Source organism: Leptinotarsa decemlineata, unplaced genomic scaffold, assembly GCF_025532065.1.
Source record: "Leptinotarsa decemlineata unplaced genomic scaffold, Ldec_3_MD MMD2_tig00001393_RagTag_RagTag, whole genome shotgun sequence".
Lineage (NCBI taxonomy): Eukaryota > Metazoa > Arthropoda > Insecta > Coleoptera > Chrysomelidae > Leptinotarsa > Leptinotarsa decemlineata.
Window position 1 is genome coordinate 5,524,426 of NW_027412562.1, and position 23,740 is coordinate 5,548,165.

At 36.1% G+C, this 23,740-nt stretch overlaps 2 protein-coding genes across 3 annotated transcripts in view; one reads left to right on the top strand and one right to left on the bottom strand.

Annotated features, from left to right (window-relative positions):
• Window positions 1–23,740, top strand: part of LOC111515765 (dopaminechrome tautomerase) — a 162,119-nt gene that overhangs the window by 68,331 nt on the left and 70,048 nt on the right. The window lies entirely within an intron of this gene.
• LOC111514224 (15-hydroxyprostaglandin dehydrogenase [NAD(+)]) overlaps window positions 3,079–23,740 on the bottom strand; it is a 54,891-nt gene continuing 34,229 nt past the window's right edge. For both annotated transcript variants that reach the window (XM_074175887.1, XM_023170467.2), the window contains exons 4-5: window positions 8,573–8,904; window positions 3,079–3,291 (exon numbers count right to left, since the gene is read on the bottom strand). In XM_074175887.1, the coding sequence (XP_074031988.1) occupies window positions 3,156–3,291; window positions 8,573–8,904 (468 nt within the window). In that variant the 3' untranslated portion in view covers window positions 3,079–3,155. The remainder of the gene's footprint in view (window positions 3,292–8,572; window positions 8,905–23,740) is intronic.

Consider the following 23,740-nt stretch of genomic DNA (forward strand, 5'->3'; position numbering starts at 1 on the left):
GTGGAAATTTGTTTCTACGTTCTTTTTCAATTCAAGCCAAGTGTCTGCCTCATAGGATATCGAAAACTTCCCATGAAAATATCTATAGATCTATAGAAGAGAGATAAATCTCCAACTTCTCTTCGATGTTCCACACTTTCAAGGTTGCAAGTGATGTTCGCGTCTCCAATCAGATGGATGGCTCTTTTCTGGATGGAATCCAGCAGCTATAGGGTATGTTTGGGGGCCGAGCTCCATACATGAGAACAATAATCCAAAGAAGGCTTGATCTGAGCTTTATAAAGCATCAAAAGTTGCTGAAGTGTGTACAGTTCTCTGGTTCAGAACAGTGTTCCAAGCTTTTGAGAAGCAGCCTTTGCAATTCCAGCGACATAATTATACCAAGACATATTGGTGTCCGTTTTAACTCCCAATAAACTTATCGAAGCGGCAAGCGAAATTGTTCAACCTGATATTATTATATTCGATTTGGAGTCATTTATCTTCATAAAGGAAACCGATGCCTTAGTTTTTTCCAATAAGAGGTTGATATACAATAGAAAAAAGGTGGAGACAATATGGATCCATGGGGAACACCAGCTTTGATAGTGAAAATATTCGAGAGATATACATCGACGGCCACTTACAGGGAACGTTCTTTCAAGGAGCTGAAGAGCCATACAAAAATGATCCGCAAAGCCATAGCATCGAAGTTTGTCCAGCAAACCCTCATGCCACACACTGTCGAAGGCCTTAGAAATATCAAGCGCAGAAGTTTTTGACTCTCCATGTTTTTCGATTGCGTTATTCCAAATATGGTTGACATAAGATAGAAGGTCGCCTGTTGATCTTTTCCTAAAGACATATCAATGATCGCTCAAGATGTTGAAGCCTCCCAAATACTTGAAGATATGGTGGTTTACTCTGGTGGAAATGTTATATATTCAAGAAAAAAGAATAACATGGAGCTGTGAAAGGAGGAAAAACTGTGCCTATTGATGAAAACTACAAACATGCAATTAGAAGAATCGTACATCCGTTTTATTCCAAGGAAGAAATAGCTGGGCGAGAATTCATGAAAGTCTGTGAAATATATTTGTCATTATCCCTGAATCACGTGTTTAGTTTTGCTTTCGGGGTTGTGTGTTCTGTTTGTTTATTGTACATGTGATAATTCAGGTATGATGACAAAAGCAGGCGTGACAACACCGGTAACCAGCCAACACAGGTAATTGGGCTAAAACAAGCAGAATAAGAAACCCAGGTAAATGGTACCACCCACACCTATAATCTAAGGAAGAGAGTTCGAGTAGATCAGTTTCACCATGTGATTACTGGAAGCGGGGGTCCCACAATGAACAGTTACCTACTCAAATAAACACTTACTTGTGAAAGAAAAAGTTCTCGTTGAATATCCCATAACTCATCAATCATTCAAAAAAGTCCGACCGTGGTGCTTCAAAAGACGTGTATAAGATCGTGACAGGTGACGAATCATGGATATATGCGTATGAGTCGGAAACAAAACAGCAGTCAACCGTGTGGGTATTCCAAGACGAGCTGAATCCAACAGAAGTTGTTTGTGGAAGCATAGCGAAGCAAATGGTCCCCTGTTTCCTCTGCCGAAAGGGTCATGTGGCCACTGTTCCGCTTGAGCAACGTAGAACGGTCAATTCTGAGTGGTATACAACCATTTGTTTGCCGAAAGTCTTCGGAGAAATTCGTTAACTAACTGCCTAAGATGAATCATTCTCCATCATGACAATGCGAGCTCACACATCTCGTCAAACAGGTGAGTTTTTGAGCAGTCAAAACATCGAATTGATGACATCCTCCGTGCAGTACTGATTTGGCACCAAATGACTTCTTCTACTTTTTGGATATCAAAGGTAAACTGCGTGGTCAATGATTTACGAGCGCCGAAGAATCAGTTGAAGCGTTCAAAAACTATGTTTTGGAGGTGTCTCAAGAGGAATGGAAAAACTGCTTTAACAAATGATTTCAAAAGTGTATTGATCATCAATGGAAATATTTCGAAAAAAAATAAAGCCATTTTCATAAAAAAATATTTGTTATTTGCTTTCACCGAAATACAGGGTGTAACTGAATAAGTGTAAAACATTTAAGAAGGTGATTCCTCTTCGATCTGTAGTTGTTCGTAAAATAATTTTTTGCTGCGAACTGGTTTATTTTGGGCAAAAAACCCAGGAGACATTTTTTGTTTAGAATTAAACATGCTATCGAAAATGAATTTTTAAATGGTACACAAATGATAAGACAAAAAGTTACATTGGAAATAAATTTTAGGGGTTGCGTTTTCCACCCCTTACAGCTATGGGGTAAACCAAATAAATTACTGGCTAAGTGTCTTTTTGGTAGTACAAAACCTCAGGTTGATTTCAATATTGTTACTTTTTCAGTGCTTGTGAAAAAAATTGTTATACAAATTTTATGTACCCCCTTTAAGGAGCTGTATCTTAACAAGGGACGCTCCAATGAAGTTTCTTTATATGAAAGATCCTATCTTTTTTCCATTTAAGGAGGAATCACCTCCTTAAATATTTTACACTTATTCAGTTACACCTTGTATAAGTAGTAGTTAGGGATCTTGTGGAATATTTGTTTCTACCAACTTCATCAAATAAAAATATTCGAAAACCTCACAGAGTGTTTATTAAACATGCGGCAAAAAATTCAGGAACTATTTCTTGGAATATTCTCAAGATATTTTGTTCTTTGATGATTTTTGATATAAATAGTAGGACCCCTCCTCGTATACGTTTGAAAATGTCCCTATAGGACGAAACTGCGTAACGTTAGTTATGAATTAATACAAGTGGTAAAAAAATAAAGAATTTTTTTCCTCATTTTTCATAGTCTTTGAAATTTCATATTTATAATGTTTTGTGAAAAATACCCCATACTTGATTGAATTATTAAAAATGCTAGAAATTCAGGATCTCTCTGTTTAACAAAAATCCAGCTGTCGCACCCCTATGAACGACAACCCTCAGAAGTCGAAACTTGTGCAATCTAAGGATTAACGAGGTCTTACATTTTAATGTGTGATTCCTAAGGATGGTTACATAACTACAGTAATATATTTTGAATAGTGTAATATCACTAAAAACTCAGGATTGGTTTTTACAATACAGTATAACAAACAAAAACTTTTCTTATTTTTTGCTCAATACTCCCCTCCTTTCTGCTGGAATGTATTCATAAGCTGGGTCTCCACCTTCCACCACCCAAATAGTTCCATTAGAAGCATTTTTGATGATGTTGACCATTTCCTTCGCCATGTGGTCAGGTCTGTAATGGAGAAATATTTTTTATTTTCAACTTGTTAATCGGAAATTTTTGAAAAGTCACTTTCAAGTTTTCCATTGTGATTCTGCTTCTTCACTGATTTTCCAAACATTACAAAAAATAGATCTAAAGAAATTAACTTCAAACGTTCAAGCCACTCTCGAATATACCTATACAGCAGGTTAAATGGACTGACGATATCAGAAAACAACTGCTTCCCTAGCAAGAGTCGACCTTCAATTTTGGAATGGGCACACTTGCAGACGGGTTTCGGGCTCATTAGCCACTCATCAGCTTGTTAAAAAATGCAAGAATGAATGTCTGAGAATTGTTTCCAAGAAAACACTTTTAAATGTAAGATTTTCACTTGAAAGTTTACAAAACCGCAACACGTGTATTGTGACGCCCAAAGATGTCGTTGAATAGCGAAATACGTGTCACAGTTTTGTAAACTTTCAAATGAATATCTCACATTGAAGTGTGTTTTTTGAATATGTTATAATGGATTTCCATCAAGTATCTATCTATTCTAAAATTCCATAATAAAGTCTCAGAAATATTACTGCATTTAAACGAAAACATTGTTGTCAGGGTGTCATTCTAGATATTTTATCGACTGATGAAATATATAGAAGGATAAAATATATATAATCACCATTTGACAACAATCGTTTCGTTTTAATGCAATAGGTAATATTTCTGAGAATTTGGTTCCTACTATTATGGAATTGTAGTATATCTATTAACATGGATAGTGTCATCAACTTCCTTCAGGTAACGGGTCAGTCCATTCATAATATGTTTATAAATCAATTGTACCACCACAATTTACATTTATAATGTCTTCTTTCAATTTGGATAAACTATATCAGTCACAAAAACTTCAGTAGGGGGAAATGAGGTTAATTTTCCAACGTAATTGATAATCTCCCAAATCCGTCATGTCTTCCACAGCGATTTAGCATAGGGCCGCCGCCATGGCGGGATGGGGGGAGCCTCCCCCCTGCTTTTTCGACTTGGGAAAAAGTTGGAAAACTTTGGGCCATGAAGATGGAAAAAAATAATCATAAAAAAATGAATAAAAATTAAAAAAATAAAAAAGAGAGAAAAGAAAAGGAGAGGTGATAAGAAAAGTGAAAAAACTAGGAGAAGGTTGGGATTTCCCCACATGCATAACTTGAAGAGAATTCTGAGTTGTTTGAAATCTTCAAAAAAGTTTAATTTCTCCCAAGTAAGAGAACAGTCCTGAACAGTCCACAAATTTTGAAGTGACAATTTTACAAAATTTCCAACTTTTTGACGTTTTGCCGACTTGGAAAAGTTGGGAAATTTCGGGCCGTGAAGATAGAAAAAATAATAGCAGAAAACAATAAGCACAATATTATTTAAGTGTTGTTTCCTTTCATTTGTATTGAATATTCCTATACATGGTGGATATGGTGGAAAACCAGGGACCTTGATCCAAAGTAGAATAATTCCCATTATTATTTTTATAATCAAAATTTATTTTTGTTTGTGCATACCCTAATGGGCATAAGCATTCAGCCAATCTTTGGATAGCTGAGTAAGAAAATTAATATATTATAGTAGTAATTAATTCATCGGCTTTCATTTCTTCGAAAGTTGGATAATTTTGCTGGTGGAGTTGGGAAAATTTGGATTCCCTCCCCCCCCCCTGGTTTTACTTTTCGCTACGGCCCTGACTTAGCATCCCATTGAATTTACTACTGGTCTATAATATTTATTAACACAATCTTCAATTACATGACTGCACCACATACCTACTATATGGACTGAAAAGTTTCGGGACCAACACATAGGTGGCGCTAGTGTAATTGCATTCACTGCTTTTTCAGTTAGTACTTACTAACCTTCAAAAGAAAGCTGATATTCCACTCATAAGTTTGTGAGTTGTTGGGCTAAGAGTGATACCACTTTTGTTATTTTCAAAACAATGGATCAAAAACAATTTTGTGTCTTAATTTTACACCGCTTCTTGATGAGCAAAAATACCGTTCAAGCGAAGCAATGGTTTGAAAAGTGTTATAAAGACACCGCTCCATCAGAAACAACATTGCTGACTTCAAACGTGGTCATAGATACACCGATGATGCAGAACGCAGTGGACGTCCAAATGAGGCAGCAACACCAAAAAAAATATCAAAAAATCCACAAAATCGTTTTGAATGATCAGAAAGTGAAGTTGCGTGAGTTAGCTGATATTATAAAGATATCAAAAAAACGTGTTGGCTTTCTATTGCATGAGTATTCGACTATGAGAGAGCTCTGTTCAAAGTGGGTGTCGCGCGAGCTCACTGTTGATCAAAAACAAGAACGTCTATATTTTATTCCACATGAACGCAGTTCTATAGATGAAAGAGTTCTTAAACTGTGAAGTTCGAGGTGTATCTCAAAACGATGAGCAGCAACAGTCCGTTGTGTATTTGTGATATGTACCGCTCTTGGTGGAATCAAATGTGTCAAGTCACTTGAACACCTCCCTGGGGATGCATTTTGTCTCCAATCAATTGATTACAATTTTCTTCTCCTGAGGATGCTTATTTTGTTGGCGAAACGCGCGTCGGGTGCAAAAATATCAGTTTGGTGTTAGGGCAATTGATCTCGAAAAAAGTTATTCAACTTTCACACCAAAGGTTCCAATCTCATCGTTACTCATCGTTAAGTATATAGTAGTTTACCAATTTCTCCATGATTTTTAATATCACTGATAGCAAAACGACTTGTCTAAAGTTATTTGGAAAATGTCTCTTACCCTTTTTGGGAATGGGCTGTACGCGAGCAATCTTCCAAGAAGAAGGAAAAATCCCTTTCTTGTAAGACAGGTTGAAAACTCTGATGATTCTGAGCAGTGGTTGGCTATGTTTATACGCAACAAATCGGAATTTTTACATCGATATGTGACAATGGATGAAACATGGATCCATCACTTCACTGCGGAATCAAAACGATCGTTATCTGAGTGTAGAGAAACTGATGAACCTCGCGAAAGCGCCCGAAAGTACAAAAATCGGCAGGAAAGATTATGGTCTCGGTATTATGGGATGTGCGTGGTGTAATATTCATCGACTATTTTGAGAAGGAAAATGTCATCAACAGTGAAAATTATATAGCATTATTGAAGCATTTGACAGTCAAAATTGCGACCCCATTTGAAAATACAGAGAGTGCTGCTTCATCAAGACAATGCACAGTATTACAAATCAATGAAAATGATAACAAAATTGCATGAAATGGGCTTCGAATTGCTCCCGCATATACCATATTCGCCAGATTTGATGGAACCAAGATTGCAACTGATGCAGCTCGAATTTATGCTCAGAGGTTCCCTAATCGTCGCTATGCCACTTGGCATTATTTTCCAAGACTGGAAAGAAAAATGTGAAATAAACCAGAAGAAAATGCCAATAACTTCATCGTCAGTGAAGAAAAAGAAGTAGACGTGTTGACCCATGTTGAAGTGAATTACGGCGTCAACTACTGGATGTGTAGATCATGCAAAGAAAGAAAGTCCTCCTGAAACAGCTACTTTCATATAAACATTGAATTACACGAAACAACAATACTTCTATATGAACACTGAATTATACAGAAGATACTTTTCTCTACTCAGTTTGTATTTCAAACATTCGTTGTGGAATAAAAATTAGATATCTTCTGATTTCTTGGACTTAACAATTAGTAGAAGGAACAACAATTTATCACAAACCGTCCTATACGGATATTACTATACATTACGATTCTACCCATCCTTATCCACACAAGGTATCAGCTTATAATAGCATAATTCACAGGTTAGTCAATGTTCCTCTTTCAATAGATAATTTCAATAAAGAACTTAATATCATCAAGCAAATTGGGGTTGACAATGGGTTTAAAGCCTAATTAATAAACAAAATAGGTACTTGTCAAAAAAAGTCTACGCAAAAGTGATTCGAGACGTGTTTCCTATTGTTGAGGTACAAAATCAAAATTATAGAGCTTTAACGTATTTTGGACAACCAACGGAAAAAGTGGCTTCATTTTTGAAGAAACTAGATATGAAAATAGCATATAGAACAAGTAATACATTGGGAAAGTTAGTTAAAAATAATGAAGATTAAACATCCAAATTCGAGAAATCAGGAGTATATGAATTATAGTGTGGAACGTGTCCTAAGGTTTATTGGTCAAACTGGCAGAATATTTAGGAATCGAATCCAGGAACATCATATGAGCTATGTGAATAAGAAAACAAATTCAACATATTCAAATCAACTTCTAGAAAAAAATCATATCGTCAACGAAGAGTTCGAAATTTTGCACATAGTAAATAAAGGTTTGAAACTGAATCATTTGAAAGCAATTGAAATTAATAAACTTAAAAATGCAAACATTCCAATGAATGACCAACTAGATTTGAATAGATCACCATTATTGAACATGTTTTCTTAAAAACCGAGAAAGAATTATTATTGATGAAGATGTGAGGTAATATGCTTCAGGTGATCATAGTTGAACAGGTACCTCAGGTAGAGGTTTAGGTATTTTTTTGAAGGTCGTCTCAATTATGGTTACCTGTAGTATATAAATATTAATGCAAGAACAACTTAAAGTATTCAAATCACTTGAAAAAGCTACTGTGCTAACGAAAAATGTGATATATTTCTCAAATAAAATTTTGTTGAGATCAAATAGTGGTGTAGTTTTTGAAATTCAAATAGTATACTTTCTCTCAAACAAAACAAAATCCGGCCTATTGGCCGTGATAGAATGGAAGCTGAAGTACCTAACGTTTCGTCTGCTACTGCGGCAGACATCATCAGTGGTATGAGTGTTGACTTCGAGTACGAAGGTTATATCTCGGAGTCACAGCTGAGACTGACTTCCGTCCTCGCAGTCAACGCATACATCACTGATGATGTCTGTCGCAGTAGCAGATGAAACGTTCGTTACTTCAGGTTTCATTTGACAACGGGCTATCATACCGAATTTTGCCCTCTTTGGTAGTGACTCTGACCGTAATAGCCTATGTTGCAATAGTAAACTCACTTCTTCAATGAATTAATGTTCAATTTTCGATTTGATTAAATTTCGTTTGAAAAAAAGTACTCGAGTAAAATACATAGAATATTTTTTTCAAAATCACCACTAGGTCACACGTCTATCGGACGCCCTGTATGGCGGTAGTTAATTATGTAATCTACCAGAAATGAAGCATATATTGTACACCCACATATCGTTGATTCACCCTGTCTTTAGCAAGTAAATGAAACTTCAAACTTACTCTTGAGAAACCCATTTTTCGCCATTTTTCTGAAGGAACTCCTCATAGATTCCTCCCATATTCCTGCCTCCCATATCGAAAATCAACGGGGTCAGAGTAACTCCTGGACAGACAGTGATAAACCGGACCTTGGTTCTTTCGTAGAGAAAGGGGTCGCTCCAGCCCCTACCCATTCCTATTACAGCGTGTTTGGTTGCACAATAAACGGGAACGTGGCCGTATCCTTGCAGACCAGCAGTGGAACTAATGTTGACGATGAGTGCTTCTGTTCCTTGCTTGTATTTTGGAAAATATTTCTCGAGCCCCAAAAGAATTCCATGGATGGTACCGTTCTGTAAGTTTTTTGAACATATTGTATAGTTTATAGCAGACGACAGGAGCGAACACGAATTCAGTGCCGCGCTGCTTACCGCGCGTTTTCGTTGTGTGCAGAACGCCACATAGTTTTTTTATCACCCAGAAGGCCGTTTTTGAGAAATGCTTGGAAAAAAATACTTTCATCCAGAATCGATTTCCCGCATGGTTCTCAAAAGAACCAATTTCGAAGCATGCACAAAATCAAATTAAAAGAACACCTTTTCAAAATGATGAGAAAAAAGTCAAAATACATTATTATTATGAAGAAAAATACAACGAACTCAGAATGGATGTGATACGTCCGTATAATAATGAATCCTATATAAAAGAAATAGAGGGAGACTTACAGAACGATCCCAAAAAATTCTGGGCTTATATCAAGGAACGTCGAAGAAACTGTGCTGTTGCTAACAGATTCACTTATGATAATGATGAATTATTCAATGATAAGGATATTGCAGACGGTTTTGCTACTTTCTTCAAATCAACTTTCACGAATAGCGGTGTGCCGGTAAACCCCACACTAGTTCCTGAGTACGACCTAGACATCATTGAAATTGATGATATTAAGGAACAAGAGGTTGAAAATGCTATTAAGACACTGAAACCTAAAGCAGCCATTGGAATCGATGGCATTCCAGCCTACTTTTTCAAGGCTTACTGTGACTTGGTAAAGCAAGCACTGACATTGATATTCAATCTTTCTCTGAAAGAAAATCGTTTTCCAAGCTTTCTCAAACTTGGCAAAGTTACCCCCATACGCAAGAACGGCAATAAGAACAATGTAAGAAACTACAAATCTATAACAGTCTTACCAGCTTTGTCGAAGATATTTGAACGGGTAAAATATAGTCGAGTATACAATCAAGTGGACTCAGTAATAATCGACCAACAGCACGGCTTTATTCGTAATAAATCTACCATTACCAATTTATGCGCATTTAGTAACTTTGTTACGGATGGAATAAAAAATGGCTATCAAATAGACGTTTTATACACTGACCTGGCCAAGGCATTCGACAGAGTTAACCACGAGGTTTTGATCCTGAAATTAAAAGCATTCGGTTTCACAAACAACACACTTGATTTCTTTCACTGCTATCTATTCAACGGAATACAGTTCGTACAGTTTAACAACGTATCTTCCTTCAAATTCACCGCTACTTCGGGAGTTCCGATTTTGGAACCTCTCCTTTTCGTGTTATTTGTTAATGACATTTCTCGGTATACCGGGCATTCTCAATTTCTCCTATATGCCGATGATCTCAAGCTGTTTAGAAGAATTGAAAGCGAAAACGATTCTGATATGCTTCAAGATGATATCAATAATCTATCTACTTACTTTTCAGTATCTGACCTATCTCTCAACGAAGCTAAATGCAAAATAATGAGTTTCACACGAAAGAAGTCACCCACTATCAAGGACTATTTCATTAATCATACCAATTTACAGAGAATCAATGAGATGAAAGATCTCGGGATCATTTTACTAGTGTGTTCAGTTTCTCTGGGCACATTGAATACTTAGTATCTGAATGTTATAGAAAAATAAGCTTTATCTTAAGATCTAGCCGTGAATTCAATCACGATACTTGTTTGTTACTCTTTAACTCCATTGTTCGTTCTAAGCTGAAATATGGTTAGTAGGAGATTTGAGCCGGTTCTAAGCCTCCCCCCACCACTATGACGTATTAATTGCTTTTTTATTGGTTGTTGTTTGGTGAAGTCAAGGTGATGTGACCTTGAAGGGTGTGGTGTATGGATTGTTCAGAAATTTTTTCCCGGTTCTAATCCTCCCCCCACCAATATGACGTGTTATTTGCTTTTTTTTGTTGTGCAGTGAAGTCAAGGCGTTGTGACCTTGAAGTGTCTGGTGCATGGATCGTTCAGATTTTTTTTTTCATATGAGATTTTGTGTGTGTATGTGTGTGTGTGTGTGTGTGTTAGAGAATGCACGGTACAGGGTTTCATCATGTGCTTGTTTGTCTATGTACAAACATACGTCTGCATACTTCGAAGATCCTCCAAGTAATGAATGCTCCATCGGTGTGAGGGCACCAAGTTAGTAGTGGAGTGACGTCACAGCAATAACCGTTCAACGGCTAGAGAGCGACATGTTCACTCCACGACGTGTGGCAGAGTAATGCGTATTCATCGGTCTGCTCTCACCTCCCTCGATGTAGTGAAGGATGTGACGTAACGCCCCAGACTCGCCATCAATGGTGACACGCAGGCGGGCGAGGACTGTGCTAACGTCTGTCTTCTCCGAGAGCGCAACGACAATTGCTTGTTCGGCTATCGCTCTCGAAGCAGTGAATGATGTGACGTAACGCATCACCCTACCCTCGCTATTGATGGTGACACGCAGGCGGGCGAGGACTGTGCAAACGTCTGCCCTCTCCGAGAGCGCAACGATCACTGCTTGCTCGTGCCGGCAACTCGCATCAAATTGGGAGATGGGCTTGGCTGTGACGTCAGGCATGTCTAGTGGATAGCAACTAGCAATGTGAACCTTTCACGGTTCATGGTGGGGGTGACTCGCACTGTTTAATATAAAAGAAATGCCTGGCACACTATGAAATCAGTAGACGAATATATCTGCAGCAGTTAGCAATTGGTAGAGTGTTATTCAGTTCGTAATAGAAGGAAGACGGTGAGTGTATTTGTCTGTTGGAAATTGTTTATATTTTCATATATATTATCATCATGTCCGTTTCAAAAGTAGACTTGAATAAAATTAATAATTTGATTGTACAGGAGGTTGAAATACTAGAGCAAAAGGCCTTATCATCATTGCCAATTGATGAAGTGTACATAATTAAAAATATGTCAACTTATTCTACACGATTTGGTAAATCAATTTTATTAACTTTGCAAGATGTGAGCAATGATAAATTATTTAAAACATGGCTACCAAAACGTATTTCGTTGCAATTCAGTGATGACGATATATCTTGTATCAACTCATCAGGTGGTAAATATACGATGGTGTATTTAGGACAGAGCCAACAAAGTTTTGCTGGCATGAAAACGCGATCTCTAGTTAAATTCAATATGATTGAATAATAATTGTAATAATTTATAGCGAATTTCTTTAGGTCATAGCTTACAAAGTTTTTTGGTGTGAAAACGCTAACTCTAGTCAAATTCAATATGATTGAATAATAATAGTAATTATAATGAATTTCTTATTGTTTTATTAATATTCATATATTAGATGATAATTATATGGAAATATAAACATTACTAACTTAGTTGAATACACCCACTTTGTAACTACAAGTAAAATGGGAATGTGAGTATTATATCACTGAAAAATTGGAGGTTGCTTATTGTTTTTTTTTATTCGATTTCAGTTCCACCATTTAAAGATGTGGATGCAGTACGCAAGTCAAGATTGGGTCGATGTTGTAGATCTCAAATCATCGGTTCAACATTTGTCGTCTAAATTGAAGGTGTTGGGTGATGGAGCCGAACATGCAAGCAATTATGATATGAGTGTATGCTATGATGAAAAACAAATCGAATTATGCCTTCGTGATGCTGAGAAGTATTGGAGTGGTGCAGAAGTTTGTAACAAATTTTTGGATAATGAATTGGAATTGTGGCAACTTTGTGAGGTTATGATTGAACTGAACCTAAGAAGATTCCTGTATAGCCTCCAACCATACTTGCCAGAATGGATTATTCATCACTTTGAATTGAATGATGAAAATCGAGAGGAAATTGAAGATGGTCGCGAAAATGATGATTATGAGGAAGAAGTTATTTTAGATAGTCTGTATGTTCCTGTAAATCATAAATAATGTCAAATAAAAAACTTTGAATTATTTTCATGTTTTATTTATTTAAATCTCATGAAATACAATAGAAAATGATTACAAAACAATAAATATGATATAAAATACAATACATGATATAAGTCAGTTACAAATAAAAAAAAGATCATAAAACAGTATATGATAGAGTGAAAAAAAGTGTCAATATCTGCTATGAACTGAACCATCCAATGCATTGTATGTTAAAACTGTATCATGCAAAATTAATGCATATACTTTAGTGTTGTCTGGAAACTTGGTCTTCCTCGTCTCAAACTCAATCTTTATATCAATAGTTGATGATTTTGTTGCATTCGGTTGATGGGAACAATCGATGACGAATAGTGGATTATCTCTAAATTGCCCAATGTCCATCAGAGGTTCACTCATATCTTTATCATAATAACTTCGCTGGAAACTCTCAAAAGCATAATAAGCAGGAGCATCAAGTTTTTTATCGAAATTCAAATTCCAACGCTCATATGGATAAACTTCAGAATTCAAGTATACTCGAATACTATTGATATCAGCAGTTGTGAATTTTGTAATATCCTGTGTTCTATCTTCAGATGTGGTAGTACTTTGGAATGCGATGATGACAAAACGAGGAGTTTCCAATGCATTAGTTGTTTTGATGGCCCATATGTCTGAAGAAGTCCCACGTAATGATGGTAGTTCATAGAGGTCCCACATACGATACGCCAACTTGATTTTGGCATTCAGACCGCTTTTGTTTATTCTACTCAAAAGTTTTAGCTTGTGTTTATCATCTGGTACAATATGTCTTATTTTCCATTCGATTTTATTTATTTCCAAATCAGCATCAACCTCACCTATATACGAGTTTTTGAATGATCGAGCGATAATCAAAATCAATTCCTGTTTGGCATTCAAGATACTTTTGTTGTAATCTTCAGCAAAACCCATCAAATATTTCAGTGGTAGTTTTCCACTAAAAACATGACTGTTTGTATCCAAGATATCTTGCTTCAATTGTGAAAGTCCCCAACCAGATGTCAATAATGTGTTAGCATGAGATTGTCCAAATGATATCATGGTTTTCATTGTAGATGTTATCCCAGGTTTTCTAACAACAGCCACTTGTTCACCACCCATTTCATAACGAATTTCGTCAAAGAGAAATGCAATTGCATTATTCGAGAGATAGCATGTTTTCGCTACATCTTTGGGGGTGAATTTACCTTCTATGTAAATGAAGCTGTCGGCAATATCTAGTATAACATCTTGATTATTGATTGCAATTCTGATTTCATCCGAATTCCTGAATAGCGGTGATCCATAGGGCTTATATGTGTGCTCATGTAAACTTATGAGAGAATGATCGAGCACTGGTTCATTGAATATATTCAACTTTTCACTGTTTGTTTCGAGCACCATTGTTATTTTCTCACTTTCAATCCAATCGATTTCAAAAATTTAAGATCACTCACAGACAGAGCGTTATGTGCTAACTGTTTAGCATACACTTGTGGAATGAGCTTCTTTTTATGCACACTTTTCTTTTTATGCACACCTTTCTTTTTGATAGTGCAACTCGTTTGGGATTGTTCAATGCGATTTTGTCTATTGTAAATGAAACCCATAACAACAGTTATTCGATTTTCTTCAATTCCAAAATAATGAAAATCTCTTCTTCACTTCCAAAATCGATAAGGTTATTTTTTTCATCCAAAATACGCACTGTAATGTTGTGAATCAATTGACGACCTTCTGGACTGACAGGCATATATATAATACTGTGTGGTTCTTTAGTAAGATTGTAGCCAGGTTCAACATCAATATCGAATGAGAAAAGAATGTGAGATTCTTCACCATTTATATATGAACCTGATATTATATTGCAATCTAAGCGGATAAGTCTCACAGTTGTAATGTTTATTGGTAATGATGATTCATGTATCTGATTTGGTGGAAATATTCCATGAGCGAACCCCATCATTTCTGCTATAGAATTTGGATGTGTCAGATCAATTTCATATTTGGATCGCATTTCACATTTGAATGTATTATTATTGGCGTGTAGATAGAAAATATCATCTGCAACGACATCATTTGGTTTTTTATCATGAAACAATCTGAACATGATATGTTTCTGTATGACGGCATTGATCTCTTCTATTTCGTAAGCACCACATGGAATTTCAATTGTCAACTTTTGGGGTATCGATGAGTTGTCATTACTGATTCTAAAACTAACTAAGTTATTAGCTTCAGTTATATTATTGATTGTATTGCATCCATAGAATCCCAAAAGTCCTAATCCATAACGACTGTTCCTATCCAATTCAATTGGTGGAAAAAAATCCGCACTCAAGACACTTGTCCCGACAGCTTGTAGCTCGAACTTTCGTGACATGACTGATGAATATTTTGAAACACATTTCAATTTATTATTGTACACAGCAACAGCACATTTGAGACAATTTACACTTTTTGGAAGGTGTTGTATTGTAATAAGTATCATTTTTATTGATACCAATATTCACATCCTCTATATTACAAATACAACACATAGATTTTCGAGGTATAGGACCATCATTAACATCCGAATCTGAATTTTGATCGTGGTGGTGCTCATAACAATATCTATGTTTCATTATATCGATGTCATCTTGCAGATGCTTAGGCAACTTTTCCCAAACATATGCAATCTCATGTGCAACACATGCAAGTATCACTTCCTTAGGCATATTTGCAAGCATCACTTTATCCATTTTTTTCAAGGTACCATATTTTGAAAACATTCTAAGTGAAAACCCCATTCCCTTGATAGCCTCCCGATCCAGTTTTGGTGTTGAATCCATTTTTATTTGGAAAATTATTTAGAGAGAAACTGCAAGCACAAGTGACCACAGAGAACTGTATTAAATTTCTGTTGTCGATCATAGTTATATTTGATTTTTACATTCGAACATTTTCGAAAGAATCGAGTCAATTCCAATGGTGGGGGTAGATCTCCAAAACTATCGAAATATGTGACTTCTTTCCCACATTTTTTATATGCCACCCAATGTGTTCCTGGTCCACTTATTCCATCTAAATTAACAATAGCTGTCTCGTTTTGTTTTGGACCTGAAGATGGTAATCTATCACGCATAAAAACACCACGAAAATGTGGAATTTTCATTTTTTGTGCATAATAACTGAGATCGAGATCAGTAAGAGGCCTCTGAGGTAGGGGTTCAATCAGTTTTTTGTTTTGTTTGTGGCTTTGTATGGTTTTAAATATAGTCCTAAACCTTTACGGTATGGTTTGAGATATATTCCACTTCCGCGTTTGCCTAATGCTACAGCCTCCATGGTTTTATTGTGACGATTGGCTTCCATTAAAGCCGCTCTGCTGGCTTTTGCCGAATTCACGGCCTTGGTAATACCAGCAGCGGCTCCCGCCAAACTTCCTAGTGCGGATAGTCCAGCAAAAATTGGTATCAATGGTAAAAGTCCACCGATCTTGGGAACAGGAATTATGCGTGGTGTGCGGATTTTCTTCTTTCCACCGGCAGCTTTAAGGTATTTACGTGCCGCCTGCAATGCCACAGTGATAGCTTTTTTGCTATTATTCGTCACAAATTGATTCCCACCAGCTTTCTTCAATACATTTCGCACTTTATGGACTATCCCAGCACCAAATGCAACTTTTTTAATATTATTTTTCTTCGATTGTTTCCTCTTACATTTTTTCTTATTGGTACTACAACCCATGCCCATATGTCTTTTCGCTTTCATAATGTTGGTGACAAGTAATGCAGCTGCTCTTTCCCCAATACTCGCGTCCTTTGATTTAACCCTATCCCAAGCGCTGTATTCAAGTTCTTTGTCGGCTAAATGTCTTGCTGCAAGATCAGATGGATGCTTAGAATATTGAATATCGTGTTTTTTGCATTCAATATCTAATTTATTGATTCCAGGATCGTTACGAGCTAAACGTTGTTTCAATTTTGTACCCGGTCCACAGTATTGATATCCTCCAGGTAGATGTAATTCGAAAGGAAGTTTGTTTATTAAATCATTAACAAAACCACAACCTCTTTTAATTTTACGATCACTTTCAATACGTCCGTATCGTTTGATGGTACACATTGAAATGAATAAGCTAATAACATTTATATAGTCTCCAACCACGGCACGATGCGCATTGTAAAACAGAAAGAAAAGTTTGCTGTAGATAATCTAGATGAGAAATTTGGGTGTGGATTGAATGGACAAAGAGTATTCAGACATGGTCCACTACTTCCATCATCAGTTCGAGGACTCATTATAGGACCTTCAAATTGTGGAAAGACGAATGCAATGATATCACTATTAACACATCCACAAGGATTGAGATTTAGAAATGTGTATCTCTATTCGAAGTCACTCAATCAACCTAAATATCAGTACTTGCGAAGTGTTTTGGAACCTATAAAAGGATTAGGTTTTTATACATTCAGCAATAATGCAGAAATAGTGGAACCCTCCGACGCTAAGCCTAATTCTGTTTTCATTTTCGATGATGTGATATGTGAAAAGCAAGATATTATTAGATCATATTTCTGTATGGGACGTCATAAGGATGTTGATTGTTTTTATCTAGCACAGACATATTCACGGGTACCCAAACAGTTAGTGCGTGACAATACCAATTTCATTATAATGTTCAAACAAGATGAGACGAATTTACATCACATTTATTCAGATCATGTTTCACCCGATGTAACATTCAAACAATTCCAATTGATGTGTGTTAAATGCTGGGAGGATCAATATGGATTTCTAGTAATTGATAAGGATAGAAAAATAGATGAAGGTAGATATCGCAAAGGATTCGATAGTTTTATATACCCATGATCTTGTTTTTGAAACTTATTCGATCACTGAATATTGTAGAGGTCACTTCATCAACGAATTGAGCTATAATTTAAAAAGGGCATTATGAATACAAAAAACGATTCTGAACATAAAAACAATGAAATGAATCTGAAACGTCAACTAGTAGAGACAACAGAAGCTGTCAGACAGAAATTCAACTCTATCAAGAATGATAATATTGAAAATCGTTCGACACTTGAAAGATTGTATGAGCCCATAATGAAACCATTGAATGTTTTATCATCAAACGCTACTTCTAAATCAGCAGTGTTATCACCAAATCGTGGATCTGTTCAATCTACTTCAAATTATCCCATGAGTACTCCAATAAGAAGAAAACAATCTTTTGATGGTGTATCATCTGTGAATAGTGACACGAGCACACTTCAAGACGATATGAGAACAACTCTATTCGAAACACCATCATCGTCCCACATCGATTCCTCGGATCCTGACATCTCACCTGTTATGAATGAAAGTGGTGAAGATGTTTTGATGAAACATTTGAATAATGTAAAATCTAGAAATCCAGCATATGATGGAACATTTGGCGTACGTATGGATCCAATTACACAAAAGCTGAAAATGGGAAGTCTAGTGGTACATTTCAAAGATGGAAACATTTCATTTTGGGATGCTAATAAAGTGAAAAAATATGAATGCGCAGGTAGTCCAGAATTATATGATATGATCTTTTTGAAGAATCCACAAGATGTTGATAATGAAGAAACTCGTCAAGTATATTCCAAAATATTGAAAATAACGAATGCTCCATATAAACAATATCATCTGAAGAATGGTTTTAAAAATACAAATTCTAAAAAATTTCGTGAAGTCATCAAACCACTATTAGACTCACGACAATATCCAATTAGGAGTAGAAGTAAAATTGGTGGAGCACTCAAACGAGTGAAAATGGAGAAAACATATAATTCTAAACCTGCGAATTATGTGTACTGGAATTCACCGAAAGAGTTAGTTGCTCGCCTACGACTATTGGTAGCATCAAAGTCAGCTGGACATACCGGACATGATAATGAAATAATTTCAATAATTGAAGAATTACGTGAAGAAGGTATAATATATTAATATATATCCACAAGTAATGATCACTGTCACATCATCATTCAATGCAGTAACATTATCACTTTTTTTCTCTTTAATCATATTGAAATAGAATGACTAATGAAGTAAGTGATATCAAACGACAAGTTGTTAATGAATTACATAGACCTGCAAGACGTAATTTTCGTAGAAGAATAACTACCATCAAAGGTTTTGCAGATCTATGGCAAATAGATCTAGCTGAACTACAGCCTTATGCAAAAAGTAATGAAGGATACCGATATATACTTATAGTAATTGATTGTTACTCAAAATATCTATGGACTGTGCCAGTTAAAGATAAAACAGGTAGTACAATAACTAATGCAATGAAATATGTACTGAAGAAAGCCAAATTTTCCCCTAAACATATACAAAGCGATCAAGGGAAAGAATTTTTTAATAGAAGCTTCTCATCTCTCATGCGAGAATATAATATCAATCATTATTCAACATTCAGCACAAAGAAGGCAGCTATAGCAGAAAGAGTGATTCGTACAATAAAGGCATGGCTCTACAAGGAATTTTCGATGAGAGGTCACCACAAATGGCTTGATATTCTTCCAATTATAACTAGTAGATATAATAATAAAGTTCATCGTACAATAGGTATGGCACCCATCAATGTTGATTCAACAACAAAATTGAAATTCAAGGGTATCAATGGAATTGGAGGAAGACAAAGTAAACCCAAATTCCAATTGAATGATATTGTACGTATAAGTAAATACAAAAATATTTTTGAAAAGTCTTACACTGCGAATTTTACCACGGAGCTATTCAAGATTGTTAAAATTAATAAAACCATCCCAACGACTTATAATCTTGAAGATATGAATGAACAGCCGATTAGAGGATGTTTTTACGAAGAAGAGTTATTACGAACCGAGAATCCTGACGTATATCTGATTGAGAAGGTGTTGAAGAGAAGAAAAAATAAAGTATATGTAAAGTGGTTAGGTCTTCCTAGCGAACAAAATTCTTGGATTGATGAATCAAATATGGTTTAAATGTATCTAATAGTGACTTTTATGAATAAAGTAATATTAAAGTTCATTATTGTTTTCATTTCAATTATAAGTATGTGAATTGAAAAATATTGCAGCGGTAAACATTGCCCCAGCCATTCGCAATGTTCTGTGTATACCAAACCAAATTAATTGTATACTCCATTCCCGCTTATATTTTTCAACTCACGATATTGAAAACACATTATCATTCCCAAAACTAATCGCCGTCACTTTGAAATGCAGTATCCAACTCCTTTTGCCAATTATCTCTCACTGATAATGCCGTCTCATAAAGCTTAGTCGACTGCTCAAGCTCAGCCTGAGCTTGCATTCTCGAACGTTGATGGAATTGCTTATCTTTACCTATTTTTGAACGGAGTTCATCAGCATCTTTAGACATTCTAGCCAATTCAACCTTCGCTAATGCAATCTTGGCATCTAATGCTTCAAGAGTTTCATTATTAGCATTAATAGCTCGCTCACTCTTTTCAAGTTCAGCAATAGTCATCTGTGCCTTTACAAGACGGTATTTTGCTTTCCTTTTCATTTCCCCAAACCGATGGAGGGGACTGAAAGAAGATAGCGGTTCAGCTTTCAAATCACTCTTCATTTCTTTAGGAGTACCTTTTGGCTTCCTCTTCGATCTGTCACTTTTCGTTGCGGGTTTTTTCTGTCGCACAACACTTTTGGATTCTTTCTTTTCTTTAAAGTCAGTGACAATCGATGAAGATGCCTTAGTAACCTTCCTCTTGATTGTTCTAGATTTCTTATCAACACCAAGAGGAAGGGTAGATGAAGAGTGTTTGAGTGATGATAATTGCGAAACGATCGGATTTTCAATAATAATTTGCTCATTTGGTTCTGGCACATCTGCAAAGTTAACGAAGTCGTTAATATCAAAATCATTTATCGAATCTTGACTGGATAAATGTAATACTGGAATATTTTCAAAATCAGTCTGATCGATATCAATAAGTGGTGAACCATCTTCAGCAATCAATAGCGGCATAGAGCTCATGATTATTAAGGTCTGAGGAATGATATGTGATAGCAATAGAATGTGGATAGGAAAGGTGATGATGTTACTGAGACCTCACCATTTATAGAAGAAAATAAACTAGCGCATGCGCTCTTTCATCAACTGGCACATGCGCTCTCTCACTAAACTATTCACGCATGTAACAATCTTTGTCATTTAAGAGGAAAACTTTGTGTTGCATGCATGTATTTTTAAATGTTAGAAAATAATACAAATAAATTCAAAATATATATATATATATATTTATTAATAATAGAGGACAATAACGATAATAAAAAATATAAAATGAAAAATGTTAATATGTCTCTGTGGATGTGGAACGTTCTTTGACTCTATTCCTCAATAGTTGTTGCTCGTGCGTCAAACACCAACATTGAAAAAAATGGATTCTCCTATTGGGGTAGAGTTGACCAACCTTCTCACACAGATCCCAAGTACTTCTACATGCATTGCATACATGATTCCAACAATTCATGGAATATGTATCACAACGCAAACAACGTTGCAGTGGAGTTGGAACGGCAGCACAGGTACCGCAAATATTTCTACAGATACCTATATTGTTAAATATTATAGGTTCGGAACACTTCAGACACTGTAACTGTTGTTGACGATAATCCGATTTTGTTCGCTTCGGTGGATGAGAAGGAGGCGATAGTTGAATCCGCAACACGCAATCACTACACATACCAGTACATGGATTGATTGAATCCTTAGGTCTACTTATTTGACAAAAGTAGCACACAATAGCCCCTGCAATCATCATTGGGTAGACACACACTTTTGGTTTTTCATTCCACTCTTTTGGAAACGGCATTTTACTAATTCGATTAGAAATATTAAGAGATGACTTACAGAAACTCTGAATGCTCTCTCCTACACCTACGATCTCTATTTATACAAATCGACATCATGTGAAAGTATAGTGGGATAACTTCTCCTACTATTCCACTCTAAACGAGTCAAGTGGGAGTCGCATCACCTCCTATATAAGTCGACTTGCAAACCTAGAGTTCATTCATTCACTCTCTACAACTGTGAGCAAACAACAACAAGATGAATTCTGCAAAAATAAATGCTGCATTAAATAGAATATCTGCTGTTGATGAAAACAATTGGATAGACGAATCAGATGATGAGGATGTCAATGTTCCGCTAGAGGAAGTGATAGTTGAAGCAGAAGATGTTGGAGTCGATGAAGATGAGATAGACGAAGTTGAAAACGAGGCCAACCAAAGCGACGAAGATGATGACGTGATGGAGTTTGAGAGGGTCATGGATGAAGAAGGAGATGATGAAGGGATAGAAGCTGACACAACTGAAGGCGATGGTGCTTTGAGGATCGGTATGCGAACGCTCAATGTCAGTGAGACACTGGAAGATCCCTTGGATTTGTATTGTGCAATGGATGCATACGTATTGATCAGCACAATAGATGGAGAGAACAAAAAACTATGTTGGTGCTGCTTTCGGTTTTATTCGCATAGAAACAATAATGGAGGGTGGTATGCCCATGTCAACACCCACAACACTGTCTCAATTATGGAAATGGGACAGAATTGGTGTGAAGCTTGCGAGAGGCCACTAACAAACTTCACCCGACTATCTACATGTATTATATGTAATAATGTCCAACCTGTGGCACAATAACCGTGGACCTACTGGTCAAAAAAAAAACAACAGCCCTTTTCAGGGCTACATTATTCACACAAACAGTAGTTAGTTGTATTAGTATTCATAGATTATATGACAAATGAATACTTTGACTAATAAAAGTCTAAGTAATTTGTTAGTCTTTGAATATCTATACATTATATGACAAATAAATTACTACTTTGACTGAAAAGTCGATATTTGGAATTTGATAGTCATTGAATATCTATGCATATGATGAGTACTACTTTAAATGAAAGTTGAAGTTGGCATTTTGTCAATCATTGTATGCATATAATGATGAATACTTTTACATACATACATTTTGTTTGAGACTATAATGTTAACAATGGTATGAACCTGTTTCTGTTTGAAAGTATAATGATAGCTCTGAAAAGAGCTATTTTTTTTTATTGTTTCAGTCTTCAATTGTAGCCCTGAAAAGGGCTGTTTTTTATTAATCCATGCAATGGTATGGACTAACGCTCCTCATCATCATCAGAAACAATGATGATTGTATCATCATCTGTATCTGATGATATACTGATGATGTCATCCTCATAATCATCTGAATCAGACGATATACTAATGGAATCATCATTAGCATAATTATCTAGCTCGTTATCCTCTAGATCGTCTAACTCATTGACATCCATCTCTAACTCTGCCTCTACTTCCTCTTGCATACCTTCTTCCATACGTGCCGGGAAATCATCAGGTAGATCATAGATACGTTGCAGCATTTGTGCAAAATTTGTACTGAAATGATCGAACGTTGAATCTATTCCATGTACCTGGATGGGGCCTGTACTCGTCATAGAACACTCTGGTACACTCATCGGTTCGGTGGTGGAATCAGCACTCGACATTGTGGAAGAATGATATAGAACTGGGATTGATGCTTTATTTATATTGGAAAAAAAAGGAGGGGGTGAAGTGTAAATGTAGAACAATTCAGTGTTTGAAATTCGAAAGCAATAAGAATGACAATTTTCTTGAAATTCTAAGTGATTATTATTATGAGAAACTCTGAGTGATTATTATAAAAAAAACTAATAAGGGAGAGGGAAAAAGACACTGCCCCAACCTCGCAGTGCCTCGTGTACACCAACCAAAAAGTGTGTACTCCGTGGAAGTAAAGGAAAGGAATAGAAAGGATGGGAGAAATGAGGAAACGATTACATATCATCGTCTGAATTCAGGACTTCATCAATCAGGATAGGGGATGGTGGAGGACTATCATCGGACTCATTGTCAGCGTCACCGTCATCATCGTCATCGCTGTCGTCGTCGTCTGTGTTTCCGGACTGTGTATCCC